The 18,021-nt window shown below is 40.0% G+C and overlaps 2 protein-coding genes across 3 annotated transcripts; both read right to left on the bottom strand.

The window, feature by feature from the left end:
- Window positions 1-3,377: 3,377 nt before the first annotated feature.
- il19l (interleukin 19 like) lies at window positions 3,378-6,255 on the bottom strand. Its single transcript, XM_080461352.1, has 6 exons — window positions 6,188-6,255; window positions 5,621-5,795; window positions 4,999-5,061; window positions 4,680-4,832; window positions 4,512-4,574; window positions 3,378-3,799 (listed from the first exon to the last, which is right to left on the bottom strand). The coding sequence occupies exons 2-6, from the start codon at window positions 5,774-5,776 to the stop codon at window positions 3,713-3,715; spliced, it is 522 nt and encodes a 173-aa protein (XP_080317478.1). The 5' UTR covers window positions 5,777-5,795; window positions 6,188-6,255; the 3' UTR covers window positions 3,378-3,712.
- Window positions 6,256-8,578: 2,323 nt separating this feature from the next.
- On the bottom strand, window positions 8,579-17,767 carry prelp (proline/arginine-rich end leucine-rich repeat protein). Of its 2 annotated transcripts, none has more exons than XM_080461350.1 (7): window positions 17,546-17,767; window positions 11,944-12,361; window positions 11,678-11,863; window positions 11,442-11,599; window positions 11,112-11,308; window positions 9,491-9,566; window positions 8,579-9,325 (listed from the first exon to the last, which is right to left on the bottom strand). In XM_080461350.1, exons 2-7 carry the CDS (start codon window positions 12,355-12,357, stop codon window positions 9,235-9,237), a joined length of 1,122 nt encoding a protein of 373 aa, XP_080317476.1. In that variant the 5' UTR covers window positions 12,358-12,361; window positions 17,546-17,767; the 3' UTR covers window positions 8,579-9,234. The 2 variants fall into 2 exon arrangements, with proteins under 2 accessions (XP_080317476.1, XP_080317477.1); XM_080461351.1 differs by having other exon boundaries at window positions 17,550-17,656.
- Between the last annotated feature and the right edge of the window lie 254 nt (window positions 17,768-18,021).

Raw genomic sequence — 18,021 nt, 5'->3', positions numbered from 1 at the left:
TGCAGGGGGAATTTCAACTTGCAAACATTCAATCCCAAGTCTGCTTCATGTGGTTAAATCAGATCTTTAACAAGTCAGAAGGAGTCTGATTGTTGGGAACTCAAAGAGTTGATATTTCCTGTGCATGTCGCTCTGCTTGACCAGGATTTGTTTTTGCCCATACTGTCTCTTGGTATTCGGGCCCAACGGATTCTTCCAGATTTTGACTTGTATCGCTTTGCTTTTTACTGATCGGACCTGGATCCGATCAGGTGATGTTGTGGGGAGAGCACCTCTCTGTTCTGTCGGCGCTCACGAGGTAAAAGCGATGGAGCCAGTTTCCGATGTTGTTTTGCACCACGACAGCATCTTTCAGCTCATTACATGATATCACAGCACCGATATCACGTCAAGCTGATTCAGCCCCCTGGTATGAAACTGCAGCGTCTTTAAAATTCAAATGAAGTGGTGTCAAAATGTGATGAATTTCTGGTGATTGCACAACCATCCTTGCCTTTTAACCTGCCGAGTTTCACAATGTACCGAACATCTTTTCCACTTTATGCGTCACATTTTCTGCACCTCTGAAAAATTGTGCCCCTGCAAAACACTACTTAGTGGAAACACAATGTGCCTTTATCAACAGGTTCACCGCATTCCTCTTTCACTTTCACACGGTTTGTCTTAAGTATGTGTGTGGTTTTGTATGCCACTGAATCCTTCTGTTTTTGTTTATGTCAAAGGATAAAGGGTTTGAGTTTTCCTTCCATTTTCCCATGATAAATCTTTAGTCCAAGAACTTTGCCAAGGAAGCACAGTATAAGCTGTAACATTTGGTCATCCGAACATGGCGAGTCTGTTGCAATCCAGTCACACACGAGATGGAAGTGATAACTGATTTCAGAGTGGGTGGATTTCTACTTAGAAATTTCTGCAGAACAGAATAGCGACATTCGTAGAATAAGTTAGTGAAGTAGAGAGAATTCCAGTGACTCTGATGAATTCCTTAATCATCGATTAACCTATTGGGGGAACTATGAGCTGTCCGCTGATGGTCACTGCTTCCCATTCTGAATCTACGCCGCCATACATCCGTGGAAGATATTTCAATGTATTGAAAGTGGGGACAACCGTAAAATACAATATGCAAATATGAGCAGAAGGAACTTCCTCAGCATCATAAAATGAGGAGAGCTGAGCAAGCATTATTAAAAGAACACATTTCTGTAACCTGAAACTAAAGTTGAGTCTCTGTGTGTCTGCTGAGCAAGCATTTCTCCGGGAGAGCTGAGATTTCAAAATTCCTTTTTGCACTGTAAGTTCACTTGATCTGCAGCTTGTCAGAGATTCAAGACTAACTTAGTTAAAACTTCCACTCACTGATTAATATATTATAGTTTGGATGCTATAAGCATGATTCTCCAATATTGTTTTTCTATTTTTACTGTGCCGGGGTGCGAGTGTGTACGTACAGTATGTATCCTGCCCGCATCCAGGCATTTGCATGAGCCTGCATGGTGTTAACTGCCCTGATGTAAGCACTGCCTGTTGTGACAGCTCATACTGTATTTTCCCATAGTTTTTCAAAAGATGATTACAGAATTAGAGCAGCAGAATAATAATACAGCTTCTGAGTGCAATTGAGATGATGAATCATAGGTTTAATGGTTGTTTTGATGTCATCTTGGCCGAGAGTAAAGGCATGTGACGCCAGTCGAACGGCCCACGCTCTAGTATATTTTTGGTTTGGTGATCAAGGTGCTCATGCAAACACTCTGATGCGTATTTGGTATGAAGCCAGTCTTGATCAGTCGATGCCATGTTTAACTGTTTGTTCAATACACTGAACACTTGTTCAGCCTCCCCTCCGTCTTTCTCTGGACTTTATTCCAGTCATCCACTACACAATGTTGTTTTTCTCTTTTTGATCCACCCCAGAAATGGCTCTCATTCACCTTCAGGTCCGAGACAAAACTTCTTCCCTCAAACTTCCATTGGAAAGGAGCCTACCTAATCACCTTTGTCTTTAACACTTTATTCTGTATATCGAGACAGAAAAACAATCTTTATCTGTCTCTAATGGACAGAGCTGGGTGAATTATTTTTCTCATTGTGTCCTCACTTTAAATGACTTTTATCGCAACACTTTTAATATTACTTAATTGGAGTTACGTCTTCTAAAACATTGCAGTTACTAGTTAATAATCAATCAAATCAGTACAATGCACCTGTGTTCGTTGTCCATAACATACGCCAGCAGGCCAATAATTGCACGCTCCCTCAAAACGTGCGGCTCATGGTGATTGCGTTTATATTTTTGTTCAGTGTATGTCTTGACCCTCATGTGGATGATTGCAAAAAGTAGAAATTAAAAGACCTAAATACTATTATTATATTATGGGGAATGGTCCAGAAGTAGACTGTCTGTACTGATTACACAGCTGACTCCTTCCATGCTGCGGTAATTTAAGAATCTGACTAATTCAGTGCCTGTAAATGACCCTTCCTGTTTCTGTTGGTCCCGGTCATCCCTTAGTCTCATGCAGGGACTGTTGGTAGTTTTTGGATGTCAGCCACATGAGGTTTGACTGTGTTAGTCATTACAATTTCACCATCTCAGCCCATTTCAGTGATCTTCTTCTGATTAACATTTCGGTGTGGTCATATGGTTTATTTCTTGTTGTGTTGAGACTGAAGGTTGGAATTTAACAGTGCAAAACAAAATTGCATCCATTTGAAATCAAAATTTGTTTCCTGGCAAAACCTGTCTTTCACTAGAATTGTGTAGTTTTGTGGTCTTATAACAAACAAAAGTAGGTCGTAGGCAGAATTGGTGCATAACAACTATAAATGTTTGCTTATTATATAGAAATTCTACAATATGACTGAACACATCCTTTCATACAGCAATGCTCATGTCTGTCTCAGCCCGCTGATGTGTGATCACCAATTATTGAGGAATCTGTGTGAGGATTGATCGACCCACAGGCTCAGGAAAACATGCCAACTCCACGCAGAAAGGCCTCGGCCAAGAATTGAACCTCTGTTCACGATGTGGGATGACAATACAAACCACCGCTGTGCCGTGCCACCAGTCACAGTCATAGTACTGTCATACATATAATCTGGACAATGGATGATATGGTATTTCATTTAAGTTTTATCAGTTCAAAATGTTTGTTGGAACCATCAGGTGAGATCTGATGACGATTTAGCAATATTTGGATTCAAATTGATGACCTGTTTTTATTCTTAAACTAATATCATAGTGAACTGTGAGATCCACTGCTGTAAAGTGGTGTAACTATCTTCCTGTTACTCTACAACGGCAATTACACTGATAGCCTCTAGGGGGAAGTATTGAGCAGAAAGGACTTCTGAAAAAACTAAACCTCACAGAATATTCACAATGACAAGTTTTTATTTATGTTAAACATACAGCATTTTAATATTAAAACATACATTTCTCCTCTTTGTTTTGTCTTTATACTATTACAACAGTGTTTATAATAACAGTGGCAGAACCCCTTGAACAGCTTGCTGTTTCTTACACGTAAAATATTGTTTTGTAATTATAAATATTACATACCAAAACTCCACATTGGTGGATACGAAGCACATTAAGTTAATTCAAGTACAAACAAAGAAATGCACAGTGATACAGAAGTGTACCTTTCAAATTTGTAGTTTTCAACTTAACAAATTGTAAAGTGCAGTTTGTTGAGATTTTAGGTCAGTTTATCTCTTTGAGTCCACCCAGCCAGTCCAGCACAGTATCCAGCTCTCCCATGGCCTTCTGGGCAGCCTGGCTCATCTGAAGCTGTTTCAGGATGAGTCAAAACAACAGTATAATGAGTGAGTAAAATTAAATAAATATTCACTGTTGATTTTCAATGTTAAAATGATATTTAAAAAAAAAAAAACCTGCTATGTTGATTTTACAGTTTTGATTTAGAAAATAAAAGTGAATAACAACAAGTGAGGTAAAACAAAGTTGTGATGCGAGATTAGTGGTTTTTATAAGTATGTATAAGCTTCTCCTGAGATCCCCTGCCTCCCTTTTTCAGTTCCCAATATGTTTCATATTGTAAGATATTATTGTTGAGATCCAGAGGCAATAAGAAGCATCATTTTTACCATGTTTGTTAGATACTTTGCTTGGTATGTATTTAGCCAGCAACTGTTACATAAGTGACAAATGGTATTGAATTAAAGCCTATTCTATAATTCTATTACACTTACAATCAATTGAGTTCAATAAACACGTGTTTCACTAACATATCAAAAAGTGTCACCTTCTAACTATTCATTTTTAAATACGATTTCTTCTAAAAATAATCAAGGTCATGCTGTGATTGACTTAATGTTCCTGCTGCTTTGCCCTCACCTCAATCTCAGGATCCAAACATCATACAAAAAGCCTGATTAGTTAGACCGTTTCCCTTCATATTATATGATGACTCTGCAGCGCCCTCTGCAGTCCATTGTGAGAATATGAAAACTTTTTTAAAATGTGTGATTTTTTTTTTTACCTTGTTGAACTCAGCATGCACCGAGTCGATTTTGTTCTGGGTGTCTTCCTCACAGAGGCAGTGCTGCACAGAGTAGAGCGCATTCGTCAACTCAACTCACGGCTGCCTTTATTACAAGCCGAAATATTCACTGCATACACAAACATATTGGAAAAAAACAACACTTACACATGCATTAATATCCTTTCTGATGGTGACAAAAGCATTTGCCAGAGCACTGGAGGAGCGTTGGTACTGCGGCCAGGAAGAGATGAAGCTGCCAAACACTCTTTCGACATAGAAGCGCAGCATCAGTCGCATGAAGCAGCAAGTCTGACCCTCCTGTGAGAGATGTGCACAATTCAAACTTGAGTTTCTTTCAGCTTGGGAAGAAATTGATAAGGGCAGCCGAACCAAAAAAAAGACCATGTGATACAAACATCTGTGATGATGGAATAAGTAACATAAACTTTACATAAAAGGAAACGCAGCACAAGGACTCACTTACCTTAATATCTGTGATCAAAGCTTTGTCCAGAAGTTTCACTCCGATGTCGCTGTTGTCAGATATCTGTCACGTACAAACACAAAACACACTGGGTCAGTCACTTTCTGACAGTTTACTGCACTTATTATGCTCAAAACACAAAGCGTTTGTTGGAAAACAGTTCTGGTGTGTTTACTCTGACAGGGTGTCTCCATTCTGGATATTTCTTTCCGGAGCATGGGAGCTTGAATCACATTACACCGTCCTAAACCTTAAACCATAAATGCTTTGTGTCACACCAAATAGTCATTTTCGGCGCAACGTTACTATGTTATGTTATAATTGACCCCAGTTTATCTAACTATGTTATTTATTCCCAGTGAGTTACATTTGACCCCAGTTAATAGGTTACATTTCAATGTATTTTATATTACTATATTACATGTTTGGTGTAGCAAACACATTCTTGATGCTCTTTTGTAACAGAGTTTGTATCTTCAGAAGATCATCAGTCCATCATCAGAAAAAGTTGCAGGTGTCTCTGGTCTCTCTTGCTGTGTGTGTGTGTGTGTGTGTGTGTGTGTGTGTGTGTGTGTGTGTGTGTGTGTGTGTGTGTGTGTGTGTGTGTGTGTATTAGACTCACCACGGCTGTCCGTATGTCGTAGTAGTACCTGCGCAGCTCGTAAAGGTGGACGGTGACAGAGCAGCTGTCCAGTTGCAGAGTTCGGCTCAGTGCAGGTCCACTCAGACAGCCCAGCAGGACCAGCAGACAGACTGAGCAGCCGAGCAGCAACTTCATCACGTCGGTGATCTGGAGGCTGAGCAATGAAGGCGATTAGAAATTTGAAATGTCTTCACAACATTTCTACAGAATTCTTTCTCTGTATTGATGTATTTGCTTTGCTTTGATAGAAAATAATTTAAACTGTCCATTTCTGTGTCCACCTGATGGTGAAAATAGACCAGATCAAGTCATTTCTACTAATCATCACAGATGGAACTGTAAAGGATTGGGATTGCTGATAAATCACATTTACTGCTTATAGTTAACCGTAACAATCGCATTTTCATGTTATTTTTGTTCCATCGATAGTAATAGTTAAACTAATCGTTCCAAAAGTGATGCAACATTATACTAAATCCATCCAACAATTGAACAAGCTCTGTACAGGACCCATCACCTGCCACCATGATGCAGCTCCAGACTCACCTGTGTGTTTGTTTGTGTGTGTGTGTGTGTGTGTGTGTCACTCAGAGGAAGCGTCCTGGAGAAGCTGTGTCAGTGTATCCATGCCGCCTCCTCTTATAGTGCAGTCAGGGGAATGTCACCAGGTATTGAACTGCTCATGTAAACACACGCGCACACATTCACACATGCATGAACCTGTACGTGCACGTGTGGGGTGGGGGGGGGAGCAAAAAAAATTACTGGAGGAGGAAGTTCCTAAAATTAAAGGAACTGTCATCTGATGTCTCTAGACCTGAAAGGAAGAAAAGGGAAAGGAACAATAATGATTTCCTCCTTTGTGGCATGCTGTAGAGAAATCCCTCCTACGTCATGAATCCGATGTGTTATATTGTTTGAGTGAGTCACACGGGTAGAGTGTCATCATCCTCTCAATACATGCACATTGCGTAATATGGATGAAATTAGGTTCAAATATGATTATATGTTTGTCTAAATGAAACATGTTACTTGAATCACTTCACGGTAAAGAGGAGCAAATTTGACATGATTGCAAATTATTTACAGATTGACCAATAGAAATTGAAAGAATATTGCAAGTGAAGGTGGTGAGAAATAATTGAGAGCAGTTTGTTCAATGTGAGATCAAAAAGAAAGGAGAGGTGCAGACGCATCCAGTTTTTTGACACAAACCTAATATCAGGGCTAATTCATTGTGGCTGACACTGACAATAGCCTGCGGCCACTGATTAACTTGTGACTCCTGTATGTATCCCCCTTGAAGAAAACTCAGAGGTAATGTCAGGCCTTTTACACATTACATGTTTTAAGTTCAGTTCAAGAGTGTATGCACAAAAAAACAATACCACTTTTAATTACAGTGTTGATTGAAGCTTCAAATAAACCATAGAACACCTTTACTAATAAAACACAGTTTCACCGATTCCTGTGTGTTGATGAAATCAGTGTGGGTGCACATTCACAGTATGTACTTCTTCCTCTATGCTGCAAATTAAATCTATTTCAGGTCAATTGCAGATTGGTGCTATTGTCTTTTCCCTGCAGGAGCACCGCCACGGGCTCTGACGTAACTCCTGTCTGACGAGTGCTGATTGGAAACACCAACCAGACCTGCTCACTCTTCTGCCTCAGCTTTGTGCTGCTGCCGTGAATTCAGGTGCAGCGGAAGAAACTGGAATCAGGGAAGTCCGATGGAAACAGGACTAACCTGTGCTGATGATGTAGTTCAAGGCCCGGCAACTGTAAGCAATGGAGGGAAGTGCAAACTTTCCAGACTGAATGAGAATGTTCATTGTATTGTCTGCAATAATTAAAAGATAAATAACTTTAACACTTGCTGCCAGGCTATTCACAGCTCAGGAATTCCCTAAGTGTATCGCGTTGTAGATTTATTCTCCACTAGAGGTCACCACACAACTTGATCTGGTGAAAGTCCAAGTGAAAAGATTCTGAGCGTGTTCAGATGGTGGTGAACATTTCACCCTTTAGTCAAAAATAATTATATTCGTGTGAGTATTTTGAACAGAGTTTAAGTCAAAAAGTGATATTTCTTTTGGCTCTGAAACGTAGAAGTGTGTTTGGTTGTGCAGGCTTTCCTTTCTTTCTTTTTGTCTTTCTTTCAGACACGCAGCGTTCAGTCGTGACTTCAGCCCAGTTATCGTTCCTTGAGGTTGTAAATTCCTTTCTACTTCCCTCCATCACTTGCTGAAACTACTTGAATGCCTATTTTCCCCTTTCTGTCATCATGATACAGGAGTTTTCATTGCACTTTTATTAGACATTTTGACATAAATAGAAGTCATAACATCATCTACGCACACACGCACACAGAAAACCCTCACATGCCGATGGAGAACATGCATACTACCTACTAAAAGACCCCTGAGCATGGAATTGAACCAGACATATTTTTAATGTGAGGCAAGGCTACTAACCGCTACACCACTGTGCTACCTGCTGAATTTCCATCTGGTAAGGAGAAGCAGGTTTTATTTCTCATCTGAATTTTTTTTTTTTTACATCTATGATAAATGCCAGTGAAAATGTAAAAGTCACAGAAAGGGATGTAAATAACTCTTAGATGCACGTTGCATTTCCATTGTATTGTATTGCATTGTTTCATAGTATTATAATCACAAAGATGCCCTCAAAAGCACTTGTGTACCAGATTGCCATAATATCTATCATTTGAGTTTATGCCAGCTTTAATATATGGAGTTTATTATATTTAATAAATGTCATCAAAACAAAATTCTTGCATTGTTTGAACTATACTTGGCAATAAACCTGATTCTGATTCTAATTCTGATTCTGATTCTGAAGTGTGGTGATGCAGCAAAGCTACAAAATCAGACTGTTGTTGAACAAAAACAAAAAACTCCCAAACAATTGAAATCAAATAATTAAAGAAATGTTTTTATTTTCCATTATTTATCCAAAGCTTCTTTATACACAACAATAATATAAAGAAGAATAAGGAGGCTAAAATGACAATTCTTTACATGGAGTACCTCGAAAATCACAGGCACATTCAGGACAGTCATAACTACACAGTAGCTATGTTTAAACGTGATTTCTTTGACTTCCACTGGAGTTGTGTTTGTTGTCGTCGGTGGACGCTCCACTCTGATCACCTGTGAGAGTAAACATAACTCTCAGTGTCTGCAGCTTGTCCGTCAATGTTTCTGTATTTTCAAGCTTAGCTCATTCAATTTTTTTCTTTTTCTTTTTCCTTGCATTGTAATATCGTAAACAATTAATGGCTGATAAACTGTAACACTTATTTAAAAAGAAAAAAAAAAAACTCTGCATTTTGGCGTATCCGCTTGCAGCAGGTTTGTAGTTCAACCTGTCATTAAATCCAGTGAAACTTTCCATCAGTTTCACATGGTCCCTCTTCTGGTTACGTAGTTCCACAGCTGCATCAAACCTGTGTGTTGTCTTCAACGTACTTTTTACATTGTGGCGGAGTTTTTGCGCTTCTGGTGTCTACATGTGCTTTTGTGGTTTGTATGTGCATGCAAGCCCTCTGGCATTCAGGAAGAGTTCTCCTAAATGACAATAGAGTGAAGGTGTCTGAAACACATGATGACATCCAGAGGGATGGGAGGACTCAGGTGATTTCCATCCAAGCGCAGATACCTGAGGCGACAGAACAGGTCTTCAGCATGTCAGTGAAATAACTTTCAAAAGTTCTGTAGTTCCCGATAATGGAATTATTCAGTTCCTGTTAACTTTCTGTCAAAGAATACCATTTTACCGGGTTGCATTGTTCTAAAAAAAAAGATGTGACATGATGAAACAAACCTTAGCCTTGGCTGCAGACTGTGGTCACTCATGTCAGCCTGCAGGTTGAAGGGGCAGATCTGGGTGCCATTGATGCCTAGGAGAAAAAGTATTGAAGTATTTATACTATGTATGTATGTATGTATGTATGTATGTATGTATGTATGTATGTATGTATGTATGTATGTATGTATGTATGTATGTATGTATGTATGTATGTATGTATGTATGTATGTATGTATGTATGTATGTATGTATGTATGTATGTTTGAGTAATGATTTATAAACTAGTTTATCGTTAAAAAGCACTTGAATGAAAACAACTCAGTTCAACAAATACATGGAGTCTTTTACCGCAGTAGAAAATAAACATCCATCTATGTTTTAAACCAGACAATTCATTTTCTTATGTTTTTAATTTTTTTTTTTAAATAAAGTTTACGTCTGTGATTTAAAAAATGGATTTTCAAACCTGTAGTGAAGCTTTTAAAGTCAGTCATTTACAATCTGTCCAGCGTTAATGTTGAAATAGGTGCAGTCGTATCAACAGTTGAAAGAAATTATTTACTTTCTCAAATAATCAGGTGAAAAAAAAGGCAGGATATCGCCAACATAATGCTATTCTGTGGATCATTGTTTCAAAAAAAATATTCACTTTAAAAAGGTGATTGAAAAGTTCCACGAGTGAACTGACAACTTCATAAATGTTAACAACAAGTTAGCGCACATTTGATAAAAGCTGGGAGATGGACTCTGATCTATTGTTCGACAGGATGGCCTGACAATAACACACTCTATATATTTAGCATGTTTACCAGCATGAATCTGGAATATGTGGCATGTCTCCAAAACTACAGCTCATGGCTTCATGTACAACACGTATTATGAATCACTGAAAACACGAGTTTCTTGTTATTGTCTCTGTTTTTTTTTTTACCACATTTGAAAAGCAAACCATCTCAGCCTTTAGCAGAAATATCACTATCATTCTGGTGAGAGACGTTTCCTCAGCTGGCTCGCCACGACTTTTGTTTGCAGACTTTGATGTAAGATATTTTCTGTGTTATTTCTTCAATTTCGTATTTAAAATTTATTTTTTAATCCAAGCATTTCTATGTTACCAGCCTAATGCTCACAAAATTCATTTGAATACTTGTGTACACATAATGCCACTTATATTGTTATTTATAGTAAATCGCCTGCCAAATGATACTGGAGTCTATTTGTGCCCATATGTTATTTCAGCATGCTTTTTGCGGGACTTTAATGAATCAAAACTTGTGAAAGTTAGCACAGTGAAGAGTTGATGAGAGTGAGTTAGACTCGACCAAAGCTTGGGAGTTCCTAAAAGCTCCTGAAAAGCTTGTAGTGAGCAAAGATGCAAAGTAAACTGGGAGTTAGCAGGAAACACTGTACAAAAGAAGTTATCAAAGACATTAAAACCCACAGGGCTGTTGAGCAGATGTGGGACAATGTTGTGTTGACAATAACAAACCAAACATTTCCAATTCACTGTAAAAAAAAGAAACATCATAAGGAATAGATCTCTGCAGGCTTAAGACCAAATATTGTTTTAATGGATTCAGGCTTTCAAGATAAAGATTCCCAGCAATGACTCGGGAGGTTGGGAATGGTTGCTTACTCTCGATGCTGTTGTGGTTGAGATGGAGGTGCTCCAGATGACCATTGATGAGAGGGACTGAAGTGAGCTGGTTGTGGGCCAGTTGCAGGTCCAGCAGAGTGGACACATTAAAGACACCTTTGGGAACTCCCTTATCATTCAGCTGGTTGTAGTTCAGCCTCACAAAGGCCAGGTGAGCAAGGCCTTCAAAGTAGTTTCTGTCCAGGACCATAAATCACAAGATGAATATCTTAGTAATTACACGTCTAACCAATTGTATTACACATGCAATGTGTACATGTACATGCTCACCAACTGTGTGACAATGTACTGTATGTACTGTATACCTACTTTGGAATGTCATCTATGCGGTTCTTATCCAGGAAAAGCTGTATGAGGCTCTCGGGTACTCCAGCAGGCATCTTCTTCAGGTTGTTATGGGCCAAGTTGAGCTGCATGAGGCTTTTCAGGTCCTTGAATGTGTTCTTCCCCAGGTCACTGTCACTTAACTGAGAGAAAAATACATACACTCATGTTAGCTAAATCTAACAGCTCAGCGGTGTAGAAGCCATGACAGTCAGGCTCACCTGGTTGTAGTACAGGTCGAGCAGAGTCAGATTCCCCATCTTACTGAAGGCCCCAGCAGGGATCTTAGAGATACGATTCCGACCAAGGCGAATCTGTTCTAGACCTGTTGGGAGACCTGAAGGAACTTCCTTTAGCTGGTTTCGCTGTATGTAGAGATACAGCAGTGCTGGGACCTTGTCAAATACCTGCAAAACAAATGTAGGAGACATGACCTTTTGCGATCCTTACTTCAACTCAAGAAGGTGTTCCGGGGAAACCGTCAGACCTGTTTGTCTATCTGGTGGATGCGGTTGTTTGCCAGATTGACCCAGCGGACCTCGGTGGCATTGAGGAAAGGCTCTGCCGTCACCTCGGAGATGTAGTTGTTCTGCAGGTACAGATAGTGAGTCCTGAATGGGATGACAGGGATGGTGCGGATGTTGCGGTTCTCACAGTTGAGAGAGTTGGGGTAGCTTGGGGAACACAAACACTCTCTGGGGCAGTCGGGATACATGGAAGGCGGCCCCAGGATGGGTGGGGGGAAGTCTGTGGGCTCCTGGGGCTCAGGCTGCGAGACAAAAGGCCTTCTGGTTGCAGCTGGGCGCTTGGTGGGCTTCTTCGGACGAGCTCTCTGAGTTAAGACCGCCCCCATCAAGAGGAACACGGCCAGTGCAGAGAGGAGTCCCGTGCCAGCCTTCATTGTCCTACGAAAGGGAATGAAAAGAAAAAGTTTTTTGACCTTTAATTCCTCCACGGCGAGTGCATGTAGTGCATTTTGAAAATTGCTTAAGCTCCTTTTAGTGCCTCCGGCTCAGCGGGAGTTTGCTGACTCACATGTGAACACACTCCTTCACGTATTGCTTCTGTAAAGTCCGATACTGTCATCGTGGCTTTTTTTAAACTTTCTTTAGTCATTATTGGTATGTGCCTTCAAGCTATTTCTATTTTGAGAGGAGCATGGGAATGTATCCTTTTGAAAGTGCAACGTTGTGAGGAACTCTGTTCAATATGTGTAAAACAAGAGTTTTCAGGAGTGGATGAGGCCATAACACTCCTGAAATGGCTTCATTTGACCTTTATTAGTTTATTGGTGAGACTTCAGTCTTTTAGCTGGATGACAATATGTTTAGCTGCATGCAGCAGCCTCTTAATATATTACACCAATACCCGATTTGAACTCTATCAGGCCCATGTAGGGACTGTTATCAGTTCAATAGTTTTAAGTTTGTGGAGCACATCTGTACTGTCTTGAGTTTTTCAGATTTCAATGAATTTCAGGGGTCAAAGCTAATATCACAATGACCATCAAAGTACGGTAATCAATGTGGTTATTAGAGATGATGAAATATGATGTGTCTCAAGACTATTGAGATATTTCACTGTTGCTATTGTTACTCAAGCAACTAAAAAGTATTTTAAGTCTGAACTTAAGTGGTGACGAATGTGAAAACTCATTAATTATGTTAAAGTTACTACAAGTACCTATTGATCATTTCAGGTGGTAGACAGAGGTCAATCTGCAGGTATGATGTAATAAACTGTGGGTTTCTGACACTTTTCTTTTTGTCAGAAACAGCTTTAACTTCTGCAGCAATTGAAGTTACATAAGCTTATTTATTGGAGCGGACCCCACAGACCAACGTGTCATAGCCATGTGTATCAGTGCTCCTGTTGCCAGTTCACCATTACTTTTTTAGAACCACTTTTGATAAATACTGACCACTGCAGAGTGGGAACACCCCACAACAGCTGCAGTTTTGGAGATGCTCCAGTGGTTTAGCCATCATGATTTCGTCAAACTTGCTGTTACAGAGACAGCTATTTTTATTTATTTTTTTTGCTCCTTCTATTGCATCAATTTTGAGGCCTAAAAGACAAAAGGGGGATCAATATATTCTATTCAGCTATTTCTGTACAATTTCAAAGTTTAGATCATCCAAATGGATAAGCATCCCACTGGGAGTCACAAAGCTTCGATTTGTATGTTGGAGACAGTGTTTCTGTGTTTGGGTGGAAAGATGGACACACTGACATTAGTGAATTATGCTCTGTTCTCTTGTCATATCTCTGCTCACTGTCAAACATCGAACACAAGTTTGCCGTGGTGTGTTGTGCTGTCAAAGCCAGCAGCAAGAGAACCTTCCGAGGTGCTGTTGCGGCGTGTCTGCGTGAATGAAGCATCACATCTAAAAGCTTCTGCTTGAACCAAGTGCTTGTCCCTTACAGACTGGCCGTCCAACTGAGTAACTCACACACGCCAAACAACGGAGCGGATGATTAAGAACTGTTCACCTTGTCATGATTTTCTGGGTTTCTGCCTTTTTTTGTTCTCTTGCCACCATGACTCTGAGCTTCCATTTGACTCGGCAAACTGAGTCAGCAGACCAATACACTGGTACATTTCCCTTATTGAAGGGCTTATATGTTCTGTGGGAGTAGTGTGTCATAGAGCTGCTGCTCATGAAGTTTCTTTTTTTGGGTGGAAAATGAATGAATGAATGAAGACCTTATTTCAAAGGTGACACATTAAAAACAAAAACAAGAAATGACAATGAAGACGATAAAGGTTTAACATGCTTGAAAATGAGTCAGAGGAAGCATGAATTTAAAAGGAGTCATTTGTCATCTTTATTTTTAGTTTGATGACTTTTAGAGTTGTTCCTCCAGCCTCTAGGGACAATATGGTGGGCCGGAGTAAAGTAACAGATATCTCTTTACCATAGTGTTGGTGATATGTATGTCTAGGATATTGTTTGAATTAGCTGATTGGCAGGTGAAGGTAGTTCCACCTTTTATTGTTTTAAACATAAAATTAGGTTTAGTCTCTTTTGAAACCAGGGAAATGTTGGTGTCCTGAATAGACATGTACTATTCATGTATGTGTACATTGAGAGAGATAACAGTCCCAATACATCCATCACTCTGGAGGATTCCATGAGTCTTTTTGTTTGTATTCATTTGTAAAATGTGGATGATGAAATTGTCATATTATCAAAATACATGCGTTGCATAACCATCAAAGGTTGTTATTTAAAAATGGATGGCAGAGGTTAGAAGTGTGGCAGTTGAAACTGGAAAGAGAATCAGCATTGCAGTCTGGAGGAGGAGTGATTTGTTTGATTAAATTTGAGAGAAGTCGCTGATACAGGAAATCGGCTCGGGAGGTGAAGAATGTTTTGGGATAAAGGCTCTATTGTTCGCAGTGATCTGGAGGGAGAGCTGCAGCAGAGAAAACTGCTAGTGGGGACGGCAAATTAATGAACAAGGAGGATATTTTACCATTTACACATGGAATGTTTTCACTTGACAATTCTTTTGCGGTGGGATTTGGAGTGCTCTGAAATCCTCTGAGAGTTGTTAAAATGAGAGGATTGTCTAATTAGCATATCTGAGCTTGTTACTTTATAAAGTGTGTTGAACAGATCATTTGGCTTAGTTGTTTGAATACTGTAGAGTCACATAGACATAGACTGAAAGAAAAACAGACTTGTATTTTAGGTTTTGTCCGTCCGTCTTCCAGACTGTTTTATCCAACTGAGGGTCGTGGGGCGCTGGCGCTCATCCCTGAAGGTAGACTGTGGACTGGTGGCCAGTCGATCACACACCGTACAGAAGCAAGGCACTCACACAAAGTCATCAGTTAGTCTCAAGTACATGTTTCTGGCCTGTTGAAGGAACCCAGTGTACCAGGAGAAAACATGCACATGCATAGGGAGAACATGCAATCTCATTGTTAAAAATCTCATTGGAAATGGATGCATAGTACCAGGTCAGTGTAGGCCTGCTGTAAATAATGGCTACACAACTTAAACAAACCACCATTATTGTTAAAATCCTTTTGATCTGAATAGGAAAGCATCTGGCCCATATGATAAAGGCCATATATCAATCCACAACAGGAATGAGGCTCAGGGCCAGAGTCGGTCAGGCTTTAAAAAACAGATCTGAACATTTTCTTTGACAGCATTCCCTGGCACTTCTCTTCATCTTCACTCTCAGTGTTTCACAGCAGCTTGTGCAAAACCAGAACCAGCTTTTACTCCACTTCAGTTTTAGAGATCGCTGACTCATTGCAGTGTTTTATTTTTGGTTTTTTTTTTACTCAGTAACTATTACTTTGTAAGAAAATCTGATACAAATTTGCTTGGCAACAGACAACACAGCCGTCACACACATATTCTGGCCAGCACTGATATTTCTTCTTAATTGGAATCAGACAATAAAAAACTATAACTCACTCACCATGAATGTTATGTATTTTATGCCATTTAACCAGATCCTTATGTAAAAAATTTAAAATAATAAATCACACAGAACTTCAAAGAAGTCGACCATGTAACACTATGAAAATCTCCATTGTGACCTTATACTATCACCAAGTCAATACGCTTTGTCATACAGGTAGAACCTAAGACTAGAAATCAACTTGACACGATTCTCATCACAAAGATACCTGTCCTAACTTATGCAAATACAAGAAACCAAGACTGTTATTGATAGAGGGCTGACAATGTTTTATATTGTTTCTACTAAACTTCATTTAAAAAATATTTAGATTTTAAAACGGTTATATCATGAGTTGCGCAGGCTGCTCTGCGCCTTTCTGCCCTGTGTTGCCTGCAGGCTCCAGCCTCCTGTGACATATGAGGATTGTATGCAGGATTATTTCATCAATAAATAAAACTTCTGTTACTTCAACCAGCAGCCAGAGTACAGCAGTCTGGAAATCTTTAGAGCAGCCTATATGAGCACTGTTTGTGTACATCATGAGCTTGAAAAGAGACATTTTGTCTACACAGAGTAATGATCGCATCCTTTCAGCCCTTTGTTTTGTTTTGGCATTCTTTCCCCCAGAAATCATCACCAGTGTTTTGGGAAAAAAAACAAACCCCACAAAAAAAAATGCATGAACCAAAGGGTGGTTCGTTGACAGAAGAATTCACTTATCAGCCTTAAAATATGAGGAAATATGCACAACAGCACAGTCATTTCTGTCTGCAGATTTTACCGTGATGGTCTCTGCTGGAGCTGATCTTTATACAGAGTGATCCACAGATGCATAAATAAGACAGTTAGACCCCCCCCCCCCCTAAAAAATTTTTTAAAATAAAATTAAAGGTGAATAAAGACACACATTACAACAGTCTTCTCTTCTGCAGAGAGTCTGGTTTTCTCTCTCTTACTGGGCACTTCACTCTCTGCTTGTTTGTACTGATCATCAGCCAACTCCACCAAGATCAACAGTTTCCTTTTTTCAGTAATAGAAAACCGTTGAAATTCTCAACAGAAACATTCTTTCATTGAGCTAAAAAAACCCAATCCTAGTCTATCTAATTGTTATTAAACTAATTTCCAGAATATTTGTTCTTGTTTTTTTGTCAGTATTACCTTCTGGTTACCACCTAATAACGTCCATCTGAATTCACAGCAGAGTCCAGGGAGCAGATATAGTGGTTCTCTGTGTGTCTGCTTGAAAGACCATCTGACTGCAACAGCTAAAGTAGGAAACAACTAAAGTAAAACACAATTGAAGCTATTCCACATATTTTCTTTTCATTGCCAAGGCATCTCTTCTAAGCCATGTGGTGGATGGAAAAGTCTGGAATGAAGGTGTGCATGCAGGAGCAGAGAAGAGCAGATGAGTCGCAGAGAGCAGAAGCTCCTCGGAGGACAGAGTACCACTTGTATGGCAAAGTGTTTCTGTAGAAACACACCAGCATGGCTCAGCTGTGGCTGTGCCAGGACCCCCCCCCCCCCCACCCCCCCCAAACACTGCCTCTCTGTGCTTCTGGGTTTCACACGTAAACAAGCTCCTGTCAATATTCTTATCTTATTGATCGTATCCCTTCAAAAAACAGCCTGGCTGGAAACAACAAGAAGCATCTTACCTGCCTTTGGTACCTGCCCTCTTTTGTCAAGTCACAAGTTTTGTGTCTTTTCTTCTTTCTGCCTCTATTACTTTTTTCCCTACCCCTCCCTCTCTCTCTCTCTCCCCTCGCTCTCCCAGTCCATAACCTTCCCCTCCCTCTCCATCTTCTCCCTCTCTCCCTCTCTCTCTCTCTCTCTCCCCTCGCTCTCCCAGTCCATAACCTTCCCCTCCCTCTCCATCCTCTCCCTCTCTCCCTCTCTTTCCTTTGGTGGACAAGCATGCTGTTTGGGTTTGTTCCCGGGTTTTTTTTTTTCTCCCTCTGAAGGTCACAGTGGGTCTTTTCCCCCTCTGCTTGGCTGAGGGCCCAAGAGATTTAATCTTAATTCCTTCTGGGGAACCACAAGTTCTTTCATCACAGTTTGTTATTATTTTTGTTTTGTCCCATCAAGAGTGTTTGTGTCAGGAGAACAGAGGTACATGTTTGGATGTTAGTCT

This window comes from Lipophrys pholis, assembly GCF_963383615.2.
Source record: "Lipophrys pholis genome assembly, chromosome: 4".
NCBI lineage: Eukaryota > Metazoa > Chordata > Actinopteri > Blenniiformes > Blenniidae > Lipophrys > Lipophrys pholis.
The sequence above is the reverse complement of the archived record's forward strand: the minus strand, read 5'-3'. Positions and strand labels throughout refer to the sequence as shown.